The 26,723-nt window shown below is 34.4% G+C and overlaps 1 protein-coding gene and 1 long non-coding RNA gene across 2 annotated transcripts; one reads left to right on the top strand and one right to left on the bottom strand.

Annotated features, from left to right (window-relative positions):
• Positions 1–1,975: 1,975 nt before the first annotated feature.
• LOC148783341 (uncharacterized) lies at positions 1,976–3,898 on the bottom strand. Its single transcript, XR_016050658.1, has 2 exons — positions 3,263–3,898; positions 1,976–3,055 (listed from the first exon to the last, which is right to left on the bottom strand). It is a non-coding gene; the product is annotated as an uncharacterized LOC148783341 (long non-coding RNA).
• LOC18431508 ((R,S)-reticuline 7-O-methyltransferase) lies at positions 2,210–4,087 on the top strand. The gene is given in 3 exon segments (XM_088860157.1): positions 2,210–2,987; positions 3,532–3,568; positions 3,571–4,087. Coding segments are annotated over 3 exon segments (1,098 nt in total). The 5' UTR covers positions 2,210–2,213; the 3' UTR covers positions 3,858–4,087.
• The last annotated feature ends 22,636 nt before the right edge of the window (positions 4,088–26,723 follow it).

Raw genomic sequence — 26,723 nt, 5'->3', positions numbered from 1 at the left:
TTTTTTTAATCATTCTGGTTATCGTTTTCTCTTTACTTCAGTTGGTATCAGAGCTCTAAGATCCATGCTGATAACAAATAACTGATGATCTAAGTATGGAGTTTTTAAATCAAATATTTGAGAGATTCAAAGAAGACCTAGTAGTGCATATTAACAAATTTATAGAACAAAGTCTATGATATCTATTTCATAGTTGGCAATATGAGGAAAAAGAAGAAGATCAAGAATCAACCAATAATCCAAACATTGGATTTGAGTAAAGAGAAAATAATTGGATTTGAGAAAAGAATTTGGGTCTTTGTAAAAAGATCTTTTGGGTGGACTCCCTTGCAGACCTAAGGAGATTGTATATTCTCTTAACCTTTTTATTTTTTATTTTTAATTCTGGTTATTATTTTTTCACTGCCTTAGAAAGTATGTTCTGATATACGATCAGAGGCAAGATCTGGTTTCAGATGGCAGTTTCATATGGTTTTCTTATGATGGTTTTCACAAAGTGGTTATATTTATATATATATACACAAAAAGTTGGTATAGTTAAAACTGTAGCTTTTAAATCTTCAAAACATCTTCAGAGCAATGTTTGTAACCTCAGACTCGGGCAAGTCCATTACCAAGTTCCTCGGTCTTGGCCCCCTGCAGGGCTCGTAACCCTCCCCATCTCAGATTTATATTAAAATGGTACTGTACCTGGGGCTAAGTTACTGTAGAAACTCGCCTAAATACTGTAGCAATTCGGTCAATTTTTTGCTTAATTTCCTAGTTTCATGGACTTGATAAATGGAAGAGTTCAACATAATTTTTTGTCGAATTCAAAAAAATGCAAGTTTTTCATGGTGATTGGTTTCTTAAGCCTAGTTTTGCATTCTTCATCAAATGAAAGGCTTCTTAAAAATAAAATACAAAAAAATTGCACTTGCAATCCTTTTAAGGACAAGGTTTATATGCGGCCAGCTCGCATATTGTAGAAATGCAAGCTTGGCAATAAATATATTCTTAAATATAATTTGATCCTAATTTTAAGAGAATATATAATCTTTAGATGGACCACCTATTTGCATTCATCTTTAAGATGACTACTTTATACGTTTGGACCGCATATTCTAGAAATGCAGGCCAGCCCGCATGAAACATGTTTCCATACTTTTACTTTGGATTTACTATTCACACAGTTTTAGAGAGCTTGGGTTCATCACATCCGAACTCCAAACCAGAATCTAGTTTGGGGGTTTTGATATGGGTCATTTAAGAACACTTTGACAAATACCGAGGCATTGATTCATACCGAGCACAAGGATTGGAGGATCAATGGTAATGGAGATGGGGCATTGTGGTTAAGGGGGGTGATGCCTCAACATAACGTCCCACCCTCCATTCCCACCGTTAATTAATATGTACAAAAAGAAAAGAGAGAAAAAACGAAGAAGAAAAAGATTGGAAGATCAACCTTGAAATGTCAAAATTTCAAAGTCAACAACATCAATTTTTTTTTACAAAAGTTCTGCAAAATGTTTCCAAGATTTTTGAAATTTTTCTTGTGCATATCGATGAGTTGGGGCAACTACCCAAATCCTTAATCTTTAAGGGCATCAAACAAAAGGAGAGAAGTAAATTAATGTTCAAAAAAATAAAATAAAAAAGTAAGGTAAATCATAAAGGAAAATTAAAAAACAAGAAACAACCTCGTAAGGAAAGTGCAAAATCTTTCCTAGCAACCTAAACTACCCATGGAAATTTGAAACAAACATAATTTTGTTCCCCTTAATTTTTATTGATCGCCAAAATTTGAAACAAACATAATTTTGTTCCCCTCAATTTTATTGAAGGCCAAAATTAGCAATAAATTCCTCAAATTATACTTAACCAAGCAAGCCTTACTTAGGAATTGGAATAATGAAAGTTTCATTAGAAAAACCTTCTGTCTCTCTCTCTCTGGTTCCCTTCTCTTGCATTCAAAGTCACACAACTTCCATTACATTTCACCATAAAAGTAGCCAACAGAAGACGAGGAGTAAAGCCAAGTCACTTCAGGCATCAATTTTTAATAAAACATATGTAAACACCAAGGCCCCACTTCCAAAACAAACAAAAGAGAAATAAACAAAAAAAAAAAAAAAAAACTTCCCCCAACTTGCTTTAGATGGAAGAAAGAAAAAGAAAAACAAAGACCTACGAATACATACAGCCTCTGCTTCCTATATAATTTTCCGATTATGAGGCTTAGGAATGTACAAGGACTAAAGATGGAGATGCAGGATGAGGATGCACTTGGCCAGGCTGAGTTCTGGCAGATCACCTTAGCTTTCGTCGACAGTCTCACATTCAAGTGTGCAGTCGAGCTCGGCATACCCCAGATAATCCATGCCAAAGGTCAACCCCTCACCCTCTTAGAGATCATCACCTCACTGCAAGCTCCCTCCCCCGACTCAAGTTGTCTCTCACGAGTCATGCGCTTCTTGGTGAAGAAGCAGGTGTTTAGCGAAGAGGTGAAGGAGGGTGAGGCCTACTACAGGCTCACTCGTGCCTCCAAATGGCTGGTGAGGCTGGGGGCATCGGGCCTTGCTCCCATGCTCACCATGCTGAACCACCCTATTTTCCTTGCACCATGGCACCGCTTTAGCCGTTGTGTGGTGGAAGGGGGTGATGCCTTTGAAATTGCTCATGGTAGCAAGTTATGGAAGTATACAGCAAATAATCCTGGTGCCAATGACATATTCAACGAGGCCATGGCTAGCGACACTGTGGTAGTTCTTGAAGCCTTGCTCTCTTAGTATAAATCAGGGTTTGCAGGATTGACGTCATTGGTTGATGTAGCTGGTGGTACAGGGACCGTGGTGAGTGCGATTGTGAAGGCGGACCCGCATATCTCAGGGATCAATTTCGACCTCCCGCAAGTTGTGTCGAGTGCACCAGAGCATCCGGGTGTTGTTCATGTCAGCGGTGACATGTTCATCTCTATCCCTCATGCCGATGCAGTTTTCATGAAGGTATTGGCCCATTGCATACTTTGTCTTGGACCTTGGCCGAGGTGAGTTATTCGGCGGAAAGTAACCGTCTAAGTTCATGTCATATTGAAAAAAAAAAGGATAATAAAATGAAATAAGGTATATATATAATAAGATACTTATCTTTAACACAAATATTTAAATTGCTTATTGGGAAAAGGTGCACAGGGGACTTATTTTTTATCTTTTAATAAAAATAGAAACATTTATTGTTCAAAAAAGTAAACAAATGGGATCCAGCCAGGGGGGATTAAAACCTTAGACATAAAATCGGTACGTAGAGGCCGAGTAACTTGGCGGGGTCCGAGTCTCCTCTGCAGAGCCCTAAAATAGTGATTTCTCCTTTATTTGTCGTAGTTTTCTGACTAATTAGACAGTCAAGAAGAAATTTTGTATCCTCATCTTTCTCTATCTCTTTCCTCTCATTGATTGCCAAAAAAATTTGGGATGTAACGCTCCCTCCATTCTATTCTCCTCTCCCTCCCCTTCTGCAGTTGAGTAAATAGTTCATTTCAAATTGGTGCAGTGGATTTTGCACGATTGGGACGAAGACAATTGTGTGAAATCTTGAAGCAGTGCAAGAAAGCAATCCCAAAGAAAAGTGGGAAGTTGATCATCGTCGACGTGGTCTTGCGTCCTGAGGATGATACAAGTGCTTTTTCAGACTCAAGGTTGGCATATGACCTCGAGATAATTGCATTTCTATTAGGAGGCAAACAAAGGACTGAAAAAGAATGGAGGGCTCTATTGTGCCAAGGGGGTTTCAGCAAATGCAATATCATATCTCTTCCAACACTTCAGTCCATTATTGAAGCTTTTCTGATGACTAGTACTCTCTGTGTTACTCTGTAACCTTCATGTAACCATGATTCTGATTCTGGTTCTGGCTTGTCTCTTCTTTTGTTAAACTACTATAGAAACAAAAGTTTGTTATGTAAAATAATTTCACCACTTGCTTGATTTGGGAAACAGTCACCAACTTTGTTTTGGTGATGCGAAATTCCTAACTTTGTTTGGTGATGTAAAATTCCATCTAGGAAGTCTTATAATAAGACAATTGTCTACCCAATTTATTATGGGAACCAATGCTGTAGAACTCGGCTCAGGCAGCCGACTCGCCCCTGGCCTAGCCAAGTTACAATGGTAAGTCACTAGGCCTCACGCAAGTTAAGCTCGAGTCCACCAAGGGCTCCGGAAAATCAAATATTTTTGGGGAAAAACCCAATAAAATCATAAAATCACTGATTAATTTATATTATGAAGGAGAATTGACATAAAAAATAGAAACAATTTTGGCTTGCAAGACGGCCATATTTTCTTACCCTTCCTTTTACTTATTGATCTTGCACAAGTTCCCTTCTTGGGCTCTTGAAAATAATAGCAATCACATTAATAAAGGGTCGTAGAGAGAGATAGATCCACGCTAACCACACAGGAAGATACCAAATAACTTAGTAATTCTCACAATCACCGGCCAGCAATGGATCAGCCGTGATAGATCCGTCTGCTTTGATATTATGTAAAGAGTGTAATAACAAAATAAAAAACATAAGTTCGACAATCATGCCTACATCCAGGAAAGGTATACCAGTTTTTCATTCATATGAATTATTCTAGTTTATCAGAGATTTATAGAGTTACAATTCTTATCTTTTAGAAAACAAATATCTTGTAATCCACAAAATAAAAAATTTAATATTTTGCTGTTATAACATTCAACAACTAGAGAAGGGGATCGGTCTGGTAAAGGAGATGCAATACATATCCCTGACTATTGAAACTGACTCGAAGCTTGAGTCAACGCTATAGGGCCCCATGGAAACCATGTATTATCATGGCAAATTGCAAATTTTGTCTAAATTTTTCGCATACCATCAATCGCACATCGAACATACTTACAAAAAGGCTAATATGGTTGTTGACTCTCTACCTAAAGAGGCGGTATCTAGGAATGAAGCAACGGTGTAGCGTGCTCGTCCGTCATGTTTGCCTTTTCTTTTATCTAATGTTGCCAAAGTTCCCTTCCTAAGGGTTATAAAAGGTTTGTTCATGTAACTTTTTTTTTTTGAGTTCTTAATAAAACGAGTAGGGCCCAACATCCCCACTGATTCACCCAAAAAAAATAAAGTGGATATGCTTTTTTCTTCTGTAGACATGGCCTAAAAAGGTGAACAAATATCGGTGCCAATAAATTATTTTTACTTACTTTATTGCATATTTTTGTACTCATGCACACACATCATCTATATTAGTGCGAGAGCGCTCGACTAGCTAAGCCTAACAGATTAACAAGTTCATTGGAAAAGCTTTTTAGCATGATTTGAATAGGAATTTCATCTTATAATCTCCCATTGTGCTAATTCGGTTTTCACATTGAGATCATTCGATTTCTGGAATAACGCTAACATGATTGTGTCTAATTTTTTGAACCCCAAAAGAATTGAAATCTAGGGTGCGCATTCTTCGATGTATTTCGAAAATTACAAACAAAATGTATGACTGATTTTTTATATAAAACAACAGTCATAAGCAATGGTTTAAAAAACGGATCGGTGACCCGGATCGAGCTCCCAAAAATCCGATCTGGATCGGCGAATCGGCGATCCGGATCGAGAATCCGGTGAATCGGTCAGAATAGAGCTTAAAAAAAATCCAAAAAAAATATTAAAATTCATTATAAATATTGTTTTTAAGGAATTCAATAAGAAATGAGGTTACTCCATTAAGAATTTTCATGTTTTTGAATGAATATGCGAATATTGATATGTTCTTTCCCTGCATGAACCGCCATTCAGCATTTAATTTACATCACATAAAAAGATAAACATAGAATTATCATGGAATAAGTATATCAACATACATGGACTACAATAAAGCATAAAATTAGTAACATATGATCTAAAAATAAAATGATAGACGACGTTGTTGCTCTTTTTGGTCACACTGGTGCCATTGATTGAATTCATTTAATAATTCATTGATTCGATCTACAACGAATCATCGATATTAGTAGGCGTCTGACTATTCCCAAATCCCTAAGTGTTAGTATTTTGTTGTGTTCCCAATCTAAAATCCCCGAAGATTGTCCATCCTTCATGCTCACCTGCATTGTCGTGCTCATCCCTACACTGTTGCTATTGGGACTCGATATGTGAATAATATGGCTGGGATAGGGTGGCCTCAGAATCATCATCTCTCTCATTTTCTCTTTGAATAATATGGATTAAAAAAAAAAAATAACAAATTTTCAAAAAAATCGACCATGGATTAAAAAAAAAAATCAGAAATTTTCAAAAATTTTTATCATGGATTACAAAAAAAAATTCGATCATGGATTAAAAAAAAAAAATCACAAATTTTCAAAAAAAATCTATCATAGATTACAAAAAACAATTCGATCATGGATTAAAAAAAAAAAATCACAAATTTTCAAAAAATTCAATCATGGATTACAAAAAATTCGATCATGGATTACATAAAATTCGATCATGGATTACAAAAAAAAACAAACAAGAAAAAACAAAAAATTCGATCGTGGATTACAAAAAAAGAAAAAAACAATTCGATCATGGATTAAAAAAAATTCAATCATGGATTACAAAAAACTCTATCATGGGTTACAAAAAAAACAAAAAAAAAAAAATTCGCTCATGGATTACAAAAAAAAAAACAAACATTTCGATCATGGATTACAAAAAAAAAAAACAAACATTTCGATCATGGATTACAAAACATTCGATCGTGGATTACAAAAAATTCTATCATGGGTTACAAAATAAAAAATAAAAAATAAAAAATTCGATCGTGGATTACAAGAAAAAAAAAAAAATTTTGATCATGGACTACAAAAAATTCGATCATGGATTACAAAAAATTCTATCATGGGTTACAAAAAAAAAAAAAAAACAAAAAATTCGATCATGGATTACAAAAAAAAAAAAAAAACAATTCCATCATGGATTACAAAAAATCGATCAAGTATTACAAAAAAATCTATCATGGATTACAAAAAAAATAAAAATAAAAAAAATAAATAAAATAAAATAAAATAAAATTCCGTACGGGACTCGCCGTTTCCGTACATTGAATCGGCGCGTCACTGTGCAGAATCATCCGGTTCTCTCTAAAACCGGACGATTCCTGTTTTTTTCGCCGATTCGATCCGTCCATGGTGATTCCCGAGTCAAACCGGGCGATTCCGGTTCGACTTGGCGTTTGTTTAAACACTGGTCATAAGTTTCTTATTTTTTTCCTTTGCATGCTCTATGTTTGCTGACTTTCCTAGTTTAGCTAGAGCCTTAGTTTACAAACTCTAAAAATTATAGTCTAGAAAACCTAAAGTCCAGTATTTTAAGGCCAACATTTGGTATGAAGGATTGCGGATTATAGTTTGCAATTCGAAATGGATACTTCTAGAGACATATTAGCCAATATGTGGAAATTCATATGTTTGATTATTATAAATTTTCTATTTGGATACGTAAATTGTCTTGTTGCATAGCATGGAGTTGTTCTAAGTAAAATCCAATATGACAAACAAACTGAGCATATTGATGACTCCATACATGGCTAAAGACGAAGGTACAAAATGTGAAACAATTATAGTGGGACATAACCCAAAGGTAGCATTTCTTCAATTTAGTACAGAGCGTTATATATATCTATATATATATAGAGAGAGAGAGGAAAATGCTCATGTGAGCCAGCTCGAGCATAGGAAATACGTGCGCCGAACGGCTCGGAGGGTTTTGTCGAGTGTGAACGGTTGGATGTTGCCCCTTTCAAAATAGTAGGATGTTAGTCGTAGCTGACAACCTCAATCCTACTTGCAGAGCCTCTCTCTCATCTCGAACAACCAGCCCGCACTCTCTCTCATCTCGCACACCCAACACGCAATCTCTCTCTCTTATCTCGTTATCCCTGCTCACAGATGTCTCTCTCATCTCGCACACCCAACACGCAGTTTCTCTCTCTCATCTCGTCGTTCCTGCTCGCAGAGGTTTCTCTCATCACGTCCTACTAAAACCAGTCTCTCACTCACTCGCCCTCCCGGCAGTTGGGTTTTTTTCTAAGCACCCCCACAATGAAGGTAATGGTGATTTGCAGTTTTACTTTGCCTTTTTTTTAAGGCTTTATATATACTCAAATGGAATCCATGGATTTTAGGGTTTTTTAGTTGATTATGGGGCTTTTTGTTCATTACAAAAGTGTCATTTCAAACAAACCTACAATTTGGGCTGTTAATGGAAATTTGGATTTTCTACTTTATTTTGTAATACTTGAATGTCATCCAGTACTGTTGCCCTGTTAGCTGAATTACGGTTTCCTTTTGTGTTGATTCTTGGGCTGGTTGTTAATAAAAATTTGGATTTTATTTTATGTTATTTTGAAATACTCGAATGCCATTCATTAGTGTTGCTTTATGGATTCCTTTTATGTTGATTCTGAGGATAGTTGTTAATGGAAATTTGGGTTTTTTTTTTTTTCCTTTTTGCTTTTTTTTTTTTTTGGTAAAACTCGAATGCCGTCCGTTAGTGTTGCTCTGTTAACTGATTTACGGTTTCCTTTGATGTTGATTCTTTAGCTTTTTGTTCATTAGTTTTGTTTCCTTTCAATAATTAAGCAATTTTTGTTTGTTAATGGTTCGAACGTGGTTTCTTCTTACTGTTGGAATTGATGTTTCTCTATTTAGTACATATTTCGATTTTTTTTGTAATACTCGAATGCCTTCTGTTAAGTGATTGACGGTTTCCTTTTGTGTTGATTCTTGGGCTTGTTGTTCATTAGAAAAGAAACCAGTTATTTTTCAATCATCAAGAATTTTGGTTTGTTAATGATACAAACATAGTTTTTTTCTTACTGTTAGAATTGATGTTGCTCTGTTAAGTAATGATTTGGAGTTTTTTTTTCAATACTGTAAGAATTTAGTGTTGTTCTGTTAACTGATTTATGGTTTCCTATTATGTTGATTCTTGGGCAAGTTGTTAATGGAAATTTGGGTTTTTTTTTTTTTTTGTAATACGCGAATGCCGTCCATTAGTGTTGCTCTATTAACTGATTTGCGGTTTCCTTTGGTGTTGATTCTTGGGATTTTTGTTCATTAGTTTTGTTTCCTTTCAATAATCAAGCAATTTTTGTTTGTTAATGGTTCGAACGTTGTTTCTTCTTACTGTTGGAATTGACGTTGCTCTGTTTAATACTGATTTGGATTTTTTTTGTAATACTCGAATACCTTCTGTTGAGTGATTCCCGGTTTCCTTTTGTGTTGATTCTTGGGCTTTTTATTCATTAGAAAAGAAACCAGTTATTTTTCAATCATCAAGCATTTTGGTTTGTTAATGATACAAACAGGGTTTTTTCTTACTGTAAGAACTGATGTTGCTCTTTTAAGTACTGATTGGGAGTTTTTTTTTTTTCAATACTGTAAGAATTTAGTGTTGCTCTATTAAGTGATTTACGGTTTCCTTTTATGTTGATTATTGGGCTGGTTGTTAATGGAAATTTGGAACTATCTTTTATCTTCTTCTTTTTGTTTTTTTTTTGTAGTACTCGAATGCCGTCCATTAGTATTTCTCTGTTAACTAATTTTCGGTTTCCTTTGGTGTCGATTCTTGGGCTTTTTGTTCATTAGGTTTGTTCTTTTCAATAATCAAACAATTTTTGTTTTTTAATGGTTCAAACATAGTTTCTTCTGTTGGAATTGATGTTTCTCTGTTTAGTACTTCTTTGGATTTTTTTTATAATACTCGAATGCCTTATGTTGAGTGATTCACGGTTTCCTTTTGTGTTGATTCTTAGGCTTTTTGTTCATTAGAAAAGAAACCAGTTATTTTTCAATCATCAAGCATTTTTGTTTGTTAAAGATACAAAAAAGGTTTTTTCTTACAGTAAGAATTGATGTTGCTCTGTTACGTACTGATTTGGAGTTTTTTTTTTCATTACTGTAAGAATTTAGTGTTGCTCTGTTAACTAATTTATGGTTTCTTTTATGTTGATTCTTGGGCAGGTTGTTACTGGAAATTTGGATTTTTTTTTTTTTTTTACTCGAATGCCTTCCTTTAGTGTTGCTCTGTTAACAGATTTGCGGTTTCCTTTGGTGTTGATTCTTGGGCTTTTTGTTCATTAGTTTTTTTTCCTTTCAATAATCAAGCAATTTTTGTTTTTTCATGGTTCGAACGTGGTTTCTTCTTACTGTTTGAATTGATGTTGCTCTGTTTAGTACTGATTTGGATTTTTTTTGTAATACTAGAATGCCTTCTGTTGAGTGATTCATGGTTTCCTTTTGTGTGATTCTTGGGCTTTTTATTCATTAGAAAAGAAACCAGTTATTTTCAATCATCAAGCATTTTGGTTTGTTAATGATACAAACAACGTTTTTTTCTTACTGTAAGAATTGTTGTTGCTTTGTTAATTACTGATTTAGACGTTTTTTTTTTCAATACTGTAAGAATTTAGTGTTGCTCTATTAACTGATTTACGGTTTCCTTTTATGTTGATTCTTGCGCTGGTTGTTAATGGAAATTTGGATTTTTTTTTTGGTAATACTCGATTGCCGTCCATTAGTGTTGCTCTTTTAACTGATTTATGGTTTCCTTTGGTGTTGATTCTTGGGCCTTTTGTTCATTAGAAAAAAAACCAGTTGTTTTTCAATCATCAAGTACTTTGGTTTGTTAATGATACAAACAGGGTTTTTTCTTACTGTAAGAATTGATGTTGCTCTGTTAAGTACTAATTTGAAGTTTTTTTTTAGTGTTGCTCTGTTAACTGATTTACGGTTTCCTTTTATGTTGATTCTTGGGCTAGTTGTTCTTGGAAATTTTGAATTTTTTTTTTTTTTTTCGTAATACTTGGATGCCGCCCATTAGTGGTACTCTGTTAACTGATTTCTGGTTTCCTTTGGTGTTGATTCTTGGGCTTTTTGTTCATTAGTTTTGTTTCCTTTCATTAATCAAGCAATTTTTGGTTGTTAATGGTTCGAATGTGGTTTCTTCTTACTGTTGGAATTGATGTTGCTCTGTTTAGTATTGATTTGGATGTTTATTTTTAATACTCGAATGACATCCATTAGTGTAGTGGTTCTCGGTTGAGTGATTCACGATTTCCTTTTGTGTTGATTCTTGGGCTTTTTGTTCATTACTTTTGTTTCTTTTCAATCATCAAACATTTTGGTTTGTTAATGGTTCAAAAAGGGTGGAATTGCTCTATTAAGTCATAATTTGGAGATTTTTTATTTTATTTTTTTTAAACTCGAATGGCATTCATTGATGTTGCTCTGTTAAGTGATTGTTTTTTGTTCATTAGTTTTGATTCCTTTTAATCATCAAGCATTTTGGATTGTTAATGGTTCAAACAAGGTTTCTTATTACTGTAAGAATTGATTGCTCTATTTAGTACTAATTTGGACTTTTTGTTTTTTTTTTTAATACTCGAATTGCATCCATTCATGTTGCTCTGTTAAGTGATTGTTGTTTGTTCATTAGGTTTGTTTTCTTTCAATCATCAAGCATTTTTGTTTGTTAATAGTTCAAATAGGGTGGAATTGATGTTGCTATTTTAAGACCTAATTTGTAGATTTTTTTTTCTTTTCTTTTTTTAAATACTCGAATGGCATCAATTGAGTTAAATTTCGATCCTAATCTTACAGTTTTGTGATCTTAACCTCTTGTTGGAGAGTGTTACTAACTTGGCTTGTCTAAGGTGGAGTTGGAGCGAGTTCCACAGCTACTATACCACCCTTAGTGAGGTCAATAAATTCACTTTCAGCTTTGCATTTACAATTTTTCATGAGCTTTACATTTTCAATCTAGTATGCTCATTGAATTTAAAATTAGGTGTTCAATGACATGGAAACTAATAACCATATTTAGTGTTCAAACTAGTGATTATAGATTGGACCTGAAATAAAATGTGTTTTGTGTAGGGTACTTAGAGTACCTTAGATGGACCTCACCATTTCAGAAAGTGTGACACCACCCAAGGGAACTTGCTCCATGGGGGATGGGGTTGCAAGCAAGGGATCTTGTGGACATATTGAGGGACAAGGTTGCAAGCAAGGGATCTTCCTCCATGGGCTCTACAGTATCGCCCATGTTGTCATCCTCTGACCATGAGAGAGATGCGACACTTTCTGAAATGGTGAGGTTCATCACAGGTACTAAAATTACCCTGCACAAAACACAATTTCTTTTAACACTTCACATATTTTTTATTAAATGATTTGACAATTTGCATAACTTTTCTTTTGGTCATTAAGTTTAGTTAAATATCGATCCTTATTTCTTGAACACTAAAAAAAATTAAAAACAAGAACAAAAAGCTCTAATTCTTCATTCAGAATCATTCGCCTTCAAATCTCAACTAAAACAAACCGTATTCGATTTAAAGGAAGCAAACCTAATGAACAAAAAGCCCTAAAATAAACAAAAAAAGAAACCGTAAATAACCATTAACAATAAGAAAAATAAATGGTGTCTTTTCTGATGAACAAAAAGCCCCAAAATCAGCACAAAATGAAACTGTAAACCACCATTACCATTGTATTACTACTTAACAAAGCAACATCAATTGATGTCATTCCAGCATTAAAAAAAAAACTTCGTATTACTACTTAACATAGCAATATCAATGGATGCCATTCGAGTATGGAAAAAAAAAACTCCAAATTAGTACTTAACAGAACAACATCAATTCTTACAGTAAGAAAACACCCTATTTGTATCATTAGCAAACCAAAATGCTTGATGATTGAAAAATAACTGTTTTCTTTTCTAATGTACAAAAAGCCCAAGAATCAACACCAAAGGAAACCGTAAATCAGTTAACAGAGCAACACTAATGGACGACATTCAAGTATTACAAAAACAAAAATCCAAATTTCCATTAACAACCAGCCCAACAATCAACATAAAAGGAAACCGTAAATTAATTAACAGAGAACCACTCAATTCTTACAGTATTGAAAAAAAAAAAAAAAAAAAAGTCCAAATCAATACTTAACAGAGCAACTTCAATTCTCACAGTAAGAAAAAAACCCTGTTTGTATCATTAACAAACCAAAATGCTCGATGATTGAAAAATAACTGGTTTCTTTTCTAATAAACAAAAAGCCCAAGAATCAACACAAAAGGAAACCGTGAATCACTTGACAGAAGGCATTCTAGTATTACAAAAAAAATCCAAATCAGAACTAAACAGAGCAACATCAATTCCAACAGTAAAAAGAAACCATGTTCGAACCATTAACAAACAAAAATTTGCTTGATTATTGAAAGGAAACAAAACTAATGAACAAAAACCCCAAGAATCAACACCAAAGAAAACCACAAATCAGTTAACAGAGCAACACTAACGGAAGGCATTCGAGTAATAGAAAAAAAAAAAAAAAATCCAAAGTTCCATTAACAACCAGCCCAAGAATCAACATAATAGGAAACCATAAATCAGTTAATAGAGCAACACTAAATTCTTACAGTATTGAAAAAAAAAAACTCCAAATCAGTACTTAACAGAGCAACGTCAATTCTTACAGTAAGAAAAAACCTTGTTTGTATCATTAACAAACCAAAATGCTTGATGATTGAAAAATAACTGGTTTCTTTTCTAATAAACAGAAAGCCTAAGAATCAACACAAAAGGAAACCATGAATCACTCAGCAGAATGCATTCGAGTATTACAAAAAAAATCCAAATCAATACTAAACATAGCAACATCAATTCCAACAGTAAGAAGAAATCAGATTCGAACCAATAACAAATAAAAATTGCTTGATTATTTAAAGGAAACAAACTAATGAACAAAAAGCCCAATAATCAACACCAAAGGAAAGCGTAAATCAGTTAGCAGAGCAACACTAATGGACGACATTCGAGTATTACAAAAAAAAAAGAAAATAGTCAAAATTTCCATTAACAACCAGCCCAAGAATCAACATAAAAGGAAACCGTAAATCAGTTAACAGAGCAACACTAAATTCTTACAGTATTGAAAAAAAAAAAACTCCAAATCCGTACTTAATGGAGAAACATCAATTCTTACAGTAAGAAAAAACCATGTTTGTATCATTAACAAACCAAAATGCTTGATGATTGAAAAATAACTGGTTTCTTTTCTAATGAACAAAAAGCCCAAGAATCAACACAAAAGGAAACTGTGAATCACTCAACAGAAGGCATTCAAGTATTACAAAAAAAATCCAAATCAGTACTAAACATAGCAATATCAATTCCAATAGTAAGAAGAAACCACATTCGAACTATTAACAAACAAAAATTACTTGATTGTTGAAAGGAAACAAAACTAATGAACAAAAAGCCCATGAATCAACACCAAAGGAAACCGCAAATCAGTTAACAGAGCAACACTAATGGACGGCATTTGAGTATTACAAAAAAAAAAAAAAAAAAAATTTCCATTAAAAGCCAGCCCAAGAATCAACATAAAAGGAAACCGTAAATCAGTTAAGAGAGTAGAACTATTGAAAAAAAAAAACTCCAAATCAGTACTTAACAGAGCAACTTCAATTCTTACAGTAAGAAAAAAACCCTGTTTTGTATTATTAACGAACCAAAATGCTTGATGATTGAAATATAACTGGTTTCTTTTCTAATGAACAAAAACCCCACGAATCAACACAAAAGGAAACCGTGATTCACTCAACAGAAGGCATTCAAGTATTACAAAAAAAATCCAAATCTGTACTAAACAGAGCAACATCAGTTCCAATAGTAAGAAGAAACCATATTCGAACCATTAACAAAAAAAAAGTGCTTGATTATTGAAAGGAAACAAAACTAATGAACAAAAAGCCCAAGAATCAACACGAAAGGACCTTAAATCAGTTAACAGAGCAACCCTAATGGACGGCATTCGAGTATTACAAAAAAAAAAAAAAAAATCAAATTTCCATTAACAACCAGCCCAAGAATCAACATAAAAGGAAATCATAAATCAGTTAACAGAGCAACACTAACGGATGGCATTCGAGTATTTCAAAATAAATAAAAACATCCAAATTTCCATTAACAACCAGCCCAAGAATCAACTAAAAGGAAACTATAAATCAGCAACACTAATGGATGACATTCAAGTATTACAAAATAAAATAAAAAATCCAAATTTCCATTAAAAACCCAAATTGCAGGTTTGTTTGAAATGACACTTTCGTAATGAACAAAAAGCCCCATAATCATCTAAAAAGCAATGGATTCCATTCGAGTATATATAATACCCTAATTAAAAACACAAAGTAAAACTGCAAATCACCATTACCTTCGTTGTGGGGGTGCTCAGAAAAAAAACTACAGGGAGGGCGAGATGAGAGAGAGACTGGTTTTAGTAGGACGTGATGAGAGAGAACTCTGCGAGTAGGGATGATGATATGAGAGAGAGAAACTGCGTGCTCGGTGTGCGAGATGAGAGAGACCTCTGTGAGCGGGGATGGCGAGATGAGAAAGAGATATTGCGTGCTGGGTGTGTGAGATGAGAGAGAGAGTGCGGGCTGGTTGTGCGAGATGAGAGAAAGGCTCTGCAAGTAGGACTGAGGTTGTCTGCTACAACTGACATCCTACTATTTTGAAAGGGGCAACTTCCAACCGTTCACACTCGAAAAAACCATCTGAGCCGTTCGGCACACGTATTTCCTATGCGCGAGCTGGCTCACGAGAGCATTTTCCAATATATATATATATATATATATATATATATATATATATATATATATAAAAGGAAGAAGAAGAAGAGAGAAGTCATGTAATTAGTAGATACGACTATTTAGTTTTTATAGAAAGAAGAGGCATACATGCCATATAAAAATAGCAGATAAAAGTTTAGTCTCCATATGTGCACCATTAAATTTCTTAATAGATTTATCATATAAAACTAAAAGTAAATTTAAAAGCCTAGAAAATTGAATAGAAATAATAGAAAAAATAATGGTGCAAATAGGACAAATAGAAAGTCTAGACTTAGCGGAAGAAACTGTAGAAATTTTAATAAATATAAAACAAAATTTAATAGAGTATATAGAGCACGGAAACACAAGACAACGAGGTTTTCATATCACTCTATATATGTTAAGAGAAGTAGAAACAGTTAGGCCAAGAGAAATTTACAATGAAGAATGTAGTTGGGAAAATGAGGATGAAGATGATGGTATTTACTAATGGAAAATCCCAGAGAAAATGCAAAGAATTCATAGATTTTCTCTATTCAATATAAAAAAATTGACTTCTATAGAAATGAATGAAGGAATTTAAAAAGTACATGAAAATGATGAAAAAAGTTTAAGATCCCAGTAGTAGATAATACAAAATTAAAAAATTATAAAAGTCTAGGTATAATTTTATACACTAAGAAATGATACAAATCGGAACATGTCCTTTATTTAGAAAAGGATTGGATGTATCAACTTTATTATGTGTGTTAAGCTATAGACATTTCAGACTCCAAGATGCAGTGATTGGAGGAATACAAGCTCCATTAAGTAATGGAGTTCATTTTGAAATATTTCCAAATTTAGAGGTTGCTTTTGAAGATAAAAAATCTTAGAGTCATTAATTATTAAAGTACAAACAAATGGGCAAAAAACTGAAAAAAGATAGCTATAATATTTCAGTACACTATAGAGTCTGTTATAAATTAATAAAAACAATGATAAATCCTAAGACTATTAATAATAGTAAAACAGGAGAAACTATTTTAATAGAAAATAGAACTTTACACTCACGCAAATTTACTCCTAAAACTATCGAAATAAGCATCATTCTCATGAGTAGGAGATGAGATATAAATAACTTCTTCTTTCATTTCAATAACAAAGAGGTCATCCTTGAGGAGACCGGTCATAACAGTTTCACCGTGGTTCTTGACTGTCACCTTATTAGCAGAGAAGATTTTGACATACACAGGCTTAGCCAACTTAAGGATTGAAATCAAACACTTCCTCATTTTGGGAGCATAAATTGTTAGTTTTAGTACCATAGTTTTTCCATTATTCATTTCTAACACGGTCCCCAATGCCCAAAACTTCAATCTTTTGGTTTCCTCCCATGAATGTGTTATTTGCCTGACCCCACAATCTTTGCGATATTTATCTTTCGTGTTTGACACGTGGGTTGTAGCTGTAGAGTTAGAACACCAAGATGCATCCTTTGGATTAGCTTGCATCCTCCCAAAGATTACATGGGCATATTCCCTATTATCGGCATTGTTTTAATTGAACCTACAATTCTTAGCAATTGAACCAACCTTCCTGCACAGAAAACATTGCTTCTTCTCTTTATTATTTTCTTGTTTTTTCTCTCCCCTTTTCTTTTCATCATTATTCTCTTTATTATTGAATTTCCCTTTCCTTTTGTTTGGTTTAAAATAGGATTTAGAGTTCATCATATGCACCACATCTTTTGGTGCTAATGCATCACGCACATTCTCTTTCCTCCTTGGCCTTTAGCAAGGTCACAAGCTCCACTATCCTAGGAGTTATCTATAGTAGCAAGAGAGGCCGCAAATACCTCCCATGAATTGGGGAGAGTATTTAGAAGGTGAACCACTTGCATAGGTTCATTGGGCCCTATTTCAAGTACTTTCAACTCGCGAATTAAAGCTTTGAAAGCATGCACATGCTCGGCTATCTTTCCTCCTTTGGGCTTCTTCAAGTTGTATCTTTTCATGGAAAAATTCTTGGTCATAAATGATGGATCAGTAAATTCTTTCTCGAGCCTTTCATGCATGCCTTTTGTGGTCTTGATGGTCTCATACTCCAATGCACACGAGTCATGCATAACCATGAGTAGGATATGCATTGCAAGCATATTTATGAGCTCCCTCTTGGCATATGCATATCTCGTACCCTGAGATACATTCCCTCTAGGCTAAGATGGTGGAGCCTCGGTGAGCATATTATACAAATCTTCCTTATAGGCACATAGCCGATTTTGCACTTCTATTAGGCATAGTTTGTGCTATCGAATCTATTAGTCTTTGTTGTCATGTTTTCTTGTCTGAAAAATATGAAAAAAATAATAAAAAAACTAAAATAGTGGCAGGAAGAAATCCTTGCTCTGATACCAATGAAAGTGGACGATGTGAACTAGGACGGTCTATGTAGTTTATAATTTTTCATTTGCAATACAGGCTAAAGCACTTACATATGTCCAAGAATTACAATTAATTTACAAATAAATACATAAAATTTAAATATGGATTTTTACTTGCTGCCATTTTTCAAAACCTCTTCATTACATAAAAAAAATTATATCAATTGAGATTGGGAATAAGAAAGTACAAGAAATCATAAAATAAGACAATCAGCCAAAAGATTACCTTCAATGGACTTTGCATACCCTACACTCAGTCTCCTCCACCAATATCACACGGGATCTAGGCCTTTTTTGAATCTCAACAAATGGGAAGTTAGGCTAAACTCTTTATTTAATAATTGAGAGCATGCACATGAAGATGAGCCTCTTTCTTCTCCAACTATGTGGAGCATGCCCACCTTTCTTTGTTTGAAACTCTAGGGGTCTGCCCCTTCTCTTTTTCTCTTAGAGAGTATGGGAGAGAGGGAGAGAAGACTAGAAAGAGAGAGAGAGTGGTGTGGCACCCTATGAATGAGAGAGAGAGAGCTCTAGGCTAATGGTATGTTGAGATGACCCCATATTAAGATGTTTTATAGTAGTTAGGTTAGGGTTAGGGTTTTTAGGGTATCAATCCTTGTGGATATTTGATTTAGACAATTGACCATGGGTGACCTGGGGGATGAGAGATATTAACCATACAATCTATAGATCATCCATGATGATCTATTGAAAGGTACTAGAACCTTATCCCTCATCATCCTTAACTTAATCCCATCAAATATTTTGTGTAGAGAAAGTATATTTTGTATTTTCTTTTGTCACTCAATCTCTACCATTCTCTTTCTTAAATCAATTAGCCTCTTTCACCAAACTTTCCATTTCACTTTTTAAATCAATTAAGTGGCTTATTCCACAAGCCACACCATATATAAAGTGGAGAAAAGTGGGGTGTCCCCCTTAAGTAGTGTAAAGTGGGCCCCACGTCCCCATCATGGTGGGCCTAATATGGTGGGCCATAATGTATTATTGGCCCCCATAATACTAAACAATTTATAGATAAAAGAAAATAATTTTTCAAAATATTTAAATATTTTATTTTCTTCTCTGAATATTTAAATACCTAAAAATTCAATTTTAGTTCTTTTAAAATCATTTTTTATAAAACAAAATATTTAGAGTTTCTAAGAATTTATTTAATATTTTAAAAATTAATTAAAAATTAATATTTTAAAATTAATTTAATGAGAATTGGATCCAATTTCATTAAGAAAAATATGAAAACACTTAGGCACATCATCTCTACTTATGACCGTGTCCCACACTCACTTTCTGAAACTGACCTTGCAACACCCATGATCCATATTCTATCACTGGGGGTTCATGATTGAACTACCAAATCCAGCCAATAAGTGATAAGAACATGATCGTAGCTTGTAGACTATAGGTTCCCCTTACGGACAAGCCCAAGTCATACACACATGTGCACACTCATCGTAATTTGTACATGGGGCTCTCACACATGTACATGTAACACCCTCAATAGTATCTACTTCCCACTACGGCTATCGTATAGCATGTTGTGTGATAATTATGATAAGGATTTGACATTTGTCCGCTTAGGCCTACCAATCACACACAAGGATCACTAAGTCCCTTGGCTAACTACCCTGGGCATCTATCTGACCTCATCAAGGGGTAACCCTGCAAACCCTTCTCGGTTGTGCTATATATCGAGGTCTCATACGGTTTTAGAACTCAACTTGACCAAGCTCGACAAGCCCAGTTTGAGTTTTGGTATGAGTATTGCGAACTTCGAACCCTCTAGACCATGCTCCCACTGGAGTTCATTATTCTACTATTATAAAATTTTGCTACATGCTCTCGTACGGCCTTTAAATGGCAACAAAACCCAACGTTCATTAGCAGTAGGGAACCTCATATTTGCTATGGTTATGCCAGATCTAACATAGCACAAGCAATAAGAGTTGAAAGTAGATACATGATAAATCTTGACCATGATCACTAGATCACTGTAAAGTACAACCTTCGATATTTGAAGGGAACCTGTGATGCTGGTATTTGTTATAGTGAGGTGGATTTGAAATTCACCAGTTATATTTATGTTGATTTTACAGGTGTCTTGGAGAAAAGAAGGTCTACTACCCGTTATGTTTATGTTGATTTTACAAGTGTCTTGGAGAAAAGAAGGTCTACTACCCGTTATGTTTTTTCTTTGGTTGATGGTGCGGTTTATTTGGTTATCAAACTTTCAATCTGCGATGACTTTGTCTCTTATAGAGGCCAAGTATATATCGCTAACTAATGCATCTAAAGGAGCAATATGACTAAATAAGCTACTTCGTTAAACAAGTTACTTAGTGAACTCAGAGTTGTGCAAGAAGATAATACCACTTCATTGTGATAATTAGAGTATATCGTTTTAGAAATGAATCTAGTCTTCTAAGATAGTACTAAGTATATTCATGTTCCCACTTTTTTCGTGATGTAATAGAAGACAGAAGAATTTTATTTAAAAAATTCATACTTATAACAATCAATCAGATATGTTGACTAACCCCATTGGGAATGAAACTTCATTTGATGCTGAACTCCCTTGGGGCTTATAGTTACTTAATGATTGGTAACTGATGGACAACAATTTTGGAGAAGACTTGTCCAAATTCAAACATATTTTCAAGTTGGAGAATATTAACATGAATCCGACTTTCTTATCTTTAAAGAACTTGAGATATTTCATGTACACCTAATTTCCCTATTTGCATGGTGATCCTATTTTTTAGGTTGGGGAATCCTTTTGGGTTTGGAAAAATCACGTAAATCTATGGGACATAAATAGACTTTCCTACTCCTTTAAAAAGGGGAATAGGAAACACTCACGTGGGTGCTTACTTGGGCTTTCTTGTTTATAAAATATATTTTGTAGAGAAAAAAAGTGCAAGAGAGATAGATTTATAAAATATATTTTGCAGAGAGAAAAAGTGCAAGAGAGATAGAGGGTGAGATGTTGTGTCATTTGGGTGGGTCTTCTAGTTTTGGGCGGGTCTTCTAGAGAGAGAAAAACCGTATTTTAAGATTTGTGAGATAAAGCTTGTAAATCTTTATATCCTCCATACATACATGGTGTTTTTTGATTAGTGGAAGAAACTTTTGCAATCTCACATACGTAGACAACTTGCTTAACTACGAAAATCCTTGTGTCTTGGTTCTTTTAATTTTCTTTTGCTATTTTTCTTTTCCTTCATTTTTTCCCAACCATAGTTTCTATTCTCTACAAATATCTTCTGTGGTGAGTTTTAACATGATATTGTAGTTTTTGTGTTTTAGTCAAAATTTCTCTAATAATTATGGGGACTTTAATATGTATATTTAATTATTTAATATTATGGAATACATTTTTATTTAGACAAGTAAATTCAAATTGTATATTACTAAAAGATTTTAAAATTTTTGTTTATAATATTGTGTTGGATATAATGATATCCAAAATCACCCACATATAAAATCCTATATTATGTGGGATTGAGATTGATATTGATAAGTTTCCTAAAGGAAAAAGAAATCCAAAAGGATTAGGACTCTTTGGTATATCTCTTAGTTTTGAAATATATGTAACATTTATAGTAAATTTCCTATTTAGTACGGATTCCTAATCTTATATATATGGGATGAAAGTGCAGAGAATTTGTATACCCTATTTGGGTTACTATATGGGAAAGGTGGCTTTCTCTAGAGAGAGAGACAGGGCCTCCTCTACATCAGTGGCAAAGCCTCATTTATAGAGAAGAGAGCTTCTTATGGAGAGAAACACCACAATGAGCCTCATGTTGATTGAGATGCTGGTTTCTTGTAGAGAAGCGATTCCCATGAAGATTTTGGATGGTTCCCCTTTTAGTAAAAGAAAGTCTCGATTGCTCTCAAGGGTCTCTTCTTGGACAACGGTTTAGCTGTGGAATAGATATGGGTCTCTTCCTGGACAATGGTTTAGCTCTAGAAGATGAGTATCTTCCTAGACAATGGTTTAGTTGTAGAATAAATATGAGAGATGGACAGGTCGTGCCGATCGGGAGAGCGAGTCTAAAAGGGTTTGCTCAACTGGGTTTTGTCCAGGGTTAGAGAGGTAACTCTATGTCCCAAAGTCTATGGCGTAATTTTCATAGGTATAATGGATTTTAGGTTGTCGTTTCGTGGATGTAGCCCTCTTGTGGTGAACCACATAAATCTTTGTGTTCTTGTATTGTGTGTGATTCATGTTCTATTTATCGTATTATGGCTCGCATATCTTTGTTTCTAGCTTGTATATCGTTCCGTGGATGTAGCCCTCTTGGGGTGAACCACATATATCTTTGTTTCTAGCTGAATAAATACACAATCTTAGTGGGATCCAACTTTGGGGTTTTTGTTTCCGCATCAAAGAGGGTTATTAAATCTAACAAGTGGTATCCGAGTGCATGGTTCAGTACAAGGTTAATGTTTGTGCATTCGGTTGAAGAAAAGCACATGGCAAAATATGCGAGTGTTTTATTTGAGGTGGAGAAATATAATGACAAGCACAATTTTTCAACAAGAATGATGAAGGAATTTATTTGGAAAATGATGAAGAATCCGTAAAGCAATACAATTGATGTTGGTATGGTGAGCAAGTGATTTTGATATCAAGGTGGAAATTGTTGGATATAATGATATTCAAAATCACCCACATAAGCAAATTCAATATTATTTGGGATTGAGATTGTCATTGATAAGTTTCCTAAAAGAAATAGAAATCCAAAAGGATTAGGACTCTTGAGTACATCTCTTAGTTTTGATATATATATAACACCTATAGGAAGTTTCCTATGTGGTTTTGACTCCTAACCTTATATGTATAGGATGTAAGAGCCGAGCATATGTGTGCGTAATTTGAGTCACCATATGAGAAAAGTGGCTTCTTCTAAAGAGAGAGGTTGGGCCTCTTCTGTTCCAGAGTTTTCCTCTAGAAAAAAGGCGTCCCCTTAGAGAGAAGAGAGCTTCATACGAAGATAAACTCTATAGATGTGCCTCATTTAGATTGAGTGGCTAATTTCTTGTAGAAAAGCAGTTCCCATAAAGATTTTGGGAGGTTTCTCCTTTTAGTGAAAGAAAGTCTCGGTTGCTCTCAAGGGTGTTTTTTTAGACAGTGGTTTAGCTATAAAATAAAGATGGTTCTCTTCCTAGACATCGGTTTAGCTGTGGAATAGAGAAGAAAGATCGGTGGGTCATGCCGATTAGGAGAGATAGTCTAAAAGGGTTTACTCGACTGTGTTTTGTCGAGAGTTAGAGAAGTAACTCTATGTCCTAAAATCTAACGCTAATTGGTATTGTGGATTTCAATTTTTTGTGCCCATGGATGTAGCTCTCTTGGGGTGAACTATATAAATCTTTATGTTCTTGTGGTGTGTATATTTCATGTTTTATTTCTCGTATTATGGCTCGTGCACTCTCTTAATTTGTTTCTAGCTGGATTAGTACACGATCTTGGTAGGATCCAACTTTTGGGATTTTTGTTTTCGCATCTAAAAGGTTTTCAAAATTCTAACTAGTGGTATCAGAGTGCATGGTTCAATACAAGGCTAATGTTTGTACATTCGTTGAAGAAAATTACATAACAAAGTACGCAAGTGTTTTATTTGAGGTGGAGAAATATGATGGCAAGCACTATTTTTCAGCAAGAATGATGAAATAATTTATTTGGCAAAAGATGATGAATTCATAAAGCTATCACATGGATGTTGGCATGGTGAGCAGGTGGTTTTGATATCAAGGTGGAGATTGTGGGAAATAGTGATATCCAAAATCACCTACATATGAAAATCTCATGTTATGTGGGATTGAGATTGAGATTGATATTTATAAGTTTCCTAAAGAAAATAGAAATCCAAAAAGATTAGGACTCTTGAATATATCTCTTGATTTTGAGATTTATGTAACATCTATTAGAGATTTCCTATTTAATATAGATTCCTATTCTTATATATATGGGATGAAAGACCAGATAGTTTGTATGCCATATTTGGGTCACCACATGGGAAATGTGGCTTCCTCTAGAGAGAGAGGCAATGCCTCATCAGTGGCAATACTTCTCTTAGAGAGAAGAGAACTTTTTATAGAGAGAAACACCACGATGTGCCTCATGTGAATTGTGAAGCTGATTTATTCTAGAGAAGTGATTCTCATAAAAATTTTAGGTGGTTTCCCCTTTTAGTAAAAGAAAGTTTTTATTGCTCTCAAGGGTCTCTTCCTAGACAGCTGTTTAGCTGTGGAATAGAGATGGGTCTCTTCCTGGAGAGCGGTTTAACTGTGGAAGATGGTTATCTTCCTGGATACTGGTTTAGCTATAGAATAGATATGAGAGATCGACGAGTCATGCCGATCGGGAAATGAGGTCTAAAAGGGTTTGCTCGACTGGGTTTTCTCGAGCGTTAGAGAGGTACTCTATATCCAAAAATCTATGACATAATTGTCATTGGTGTAGTGGATTTCAGTTTGCCGTTACGTGGATGTAGCACTCTTGGGGTACCACAAATTTTTATGCTCCTGTGATGTGTCTTTAATGTTTTATTTATCGTATTATGGCTCGTGCTCTCTCCTATTTTGTTTCTAGCTGGATAAGTACACGATCTTGATGGGATCAAACTTTGGGATTCTTTTTTCCGCATGTTAGAGGGTTCTTAAATCCTAACATACTGGTCATAAGAATTTCTAATGCATTTCAAAATTAAAATATCTAAAGATACTTATCAACTTAATAGCCTTATCAATTCCTTGCAAATGGAAGATGTGGCTTATTTTACATTAAGATTACATACATTCTTGTTATTGGGAAACCTTTTATTGCGATAATAATGATTAATGAAAAGTTCTAAACTAGGTTGTGGTTTGTATAGAGCTTAGGCTTTAAACAATCAAATTAGAGCCTACCTTCAAATAGTGTCAAGAAATGTGATTTTAATATTAGAAATCTTTGTGATAGCCTTAAAATATATTTTCATATTTATTTATAAATATTAAAGCTTTAAAAATAGTGTAGATTGACCGATCTAAAAAAACTTGAAAATCTTGAAAATTGACAATCCAAAATTGCATTACAAAATACACTATTTTCAAAACTTAAAATTCATTTTTTTCTCATGTCCATACATCTTGATGTCAAGATGATCAACTTGAAGGTATTTGGGAATCAAAACAACCTCTTATTGTGAAATTTTTGAGGTAAGCTCAAATTTGATTGTTTAGAGCCTCAGCTCTATATAAACTATTCCCTTTAAAATATCAAGAGAAATTTTTTTTTTACTGGGATATTATGAAACTAATTTTAAACGGTGAAGCTCCTCCGGATAAAGTGGAGATAATTTGAATTTATTAACGAAAATTGTCACCAACTTAAAAAAAACTTTCCAATTCACAGTTTGTCAGCGCTTTTTATGCATTTGGAATATGGATTTCATATTAAGTCGCTTCAAATGCATTTGCACTTCAAATCTGTACTTTGTGCAAATCAAAAGATAGCGCATGTGTTTACCTTGTGAAGTGCCCAACCAAAGGCAATTAAAAAAGTTGGAGATAAAGTATTGGCAATAACAGGGTAAAAACTCAGTGACCTGGATTGGCCGATTCAGATTAGGAGTAGATCGGGCCAATCTAGATCCTATATAATATCGGGAATTAGCCAATTCCCCTATAAACTGGCGAGTTCGTGTTGGTTCTCTAGCAAAACTTGGTACGAATTGTGTCCACCTGTCTTTAATTATAATTTTTTAATCACTGAACGGGCTAGTTCAACCCCATACTGGTAAGAGAATAGGCTAGAACCGGGCAGTTCGACCATACTGGTAAGAAAATCGGCTAGAACCGGCCTCACATAATCTTTTTAATCTTTTTAAAGTTTCCAGTTTGTAGACCAAATAGTTGTTCCATTGTGCTGGATCAGAAATCTGAAGGTTTGATCCAGGTCACCGATCGGATCTTTGAAATCTTGGGGGGTGAACATTATCGTATAATATTTTTTATCCAAAATGTATCTCTGACTTTGGAAGGGGGGTCACATTTGACTTTGGAAGGAGGGTCACATTTGAATAAGACCAGCAGCTTAGTATTAAAATCCCATCCCATTAAAAAATTGCCTTCTATCTCATGGAAATTTGCTAATTATTAGTCATTATGATAAGCGCAAGTGGGGCTTTCTAAATGAGGGGAGTGTTAAGCAAGTGGGGTTATGTAATAAGGAAATTCTCGTCGATCGAGAATAGCTTGGGGCCTTGGCAGCAGTATTGTCGGGCCATGGTGAATGTTAGGTTTGGTGATAGCTAAATCACCATACTCATATTTTATTCTAGAAAATTAAATGTATTATGGTAAATAGAAAATAGATTTTTTGGGAAGTAAGATAGTGAGATCTTTATAAGAGAGAGTGAATGTAGACATAATACTCATTTTTTTAGGGTCATCCCTTTGGGGGTTATGGGAATGGATCTCCAATATGGGGATGGGTCTCCAAGAGGAGAGATATAACCTCCGAGAGAGAGGAGGTATTCCCATGAGTTTTGAATTTGTTAACTTCCACTTCTAGAGAGAGAAAATCTCTATATTGCTTTCGATGTTATCTTT

The sequence above is a fragment of the Amborella trichopoda genome, chromosome 2 (genome assembly GCF_054954075.1).
Source record: "Amborella trichopoda isolate Santa Cruz 75 chromosome 2, AtrichopodaSantaCruz75HAP2 v2.0, whole genome shotgun sequence".
Classification (NCBI taxonomy): domain Eukaryota; kingdom Viridiplantae; phylum Streptophyta; class Magnoliopsida; order Amborellales; family Amborellaceae; genus Amborella; species Amborella trichopoda.
Note: the sequence above shows the minus strand (reverse complement) of the source record. Positions and strands in the feature narration are given on the sequence as shown.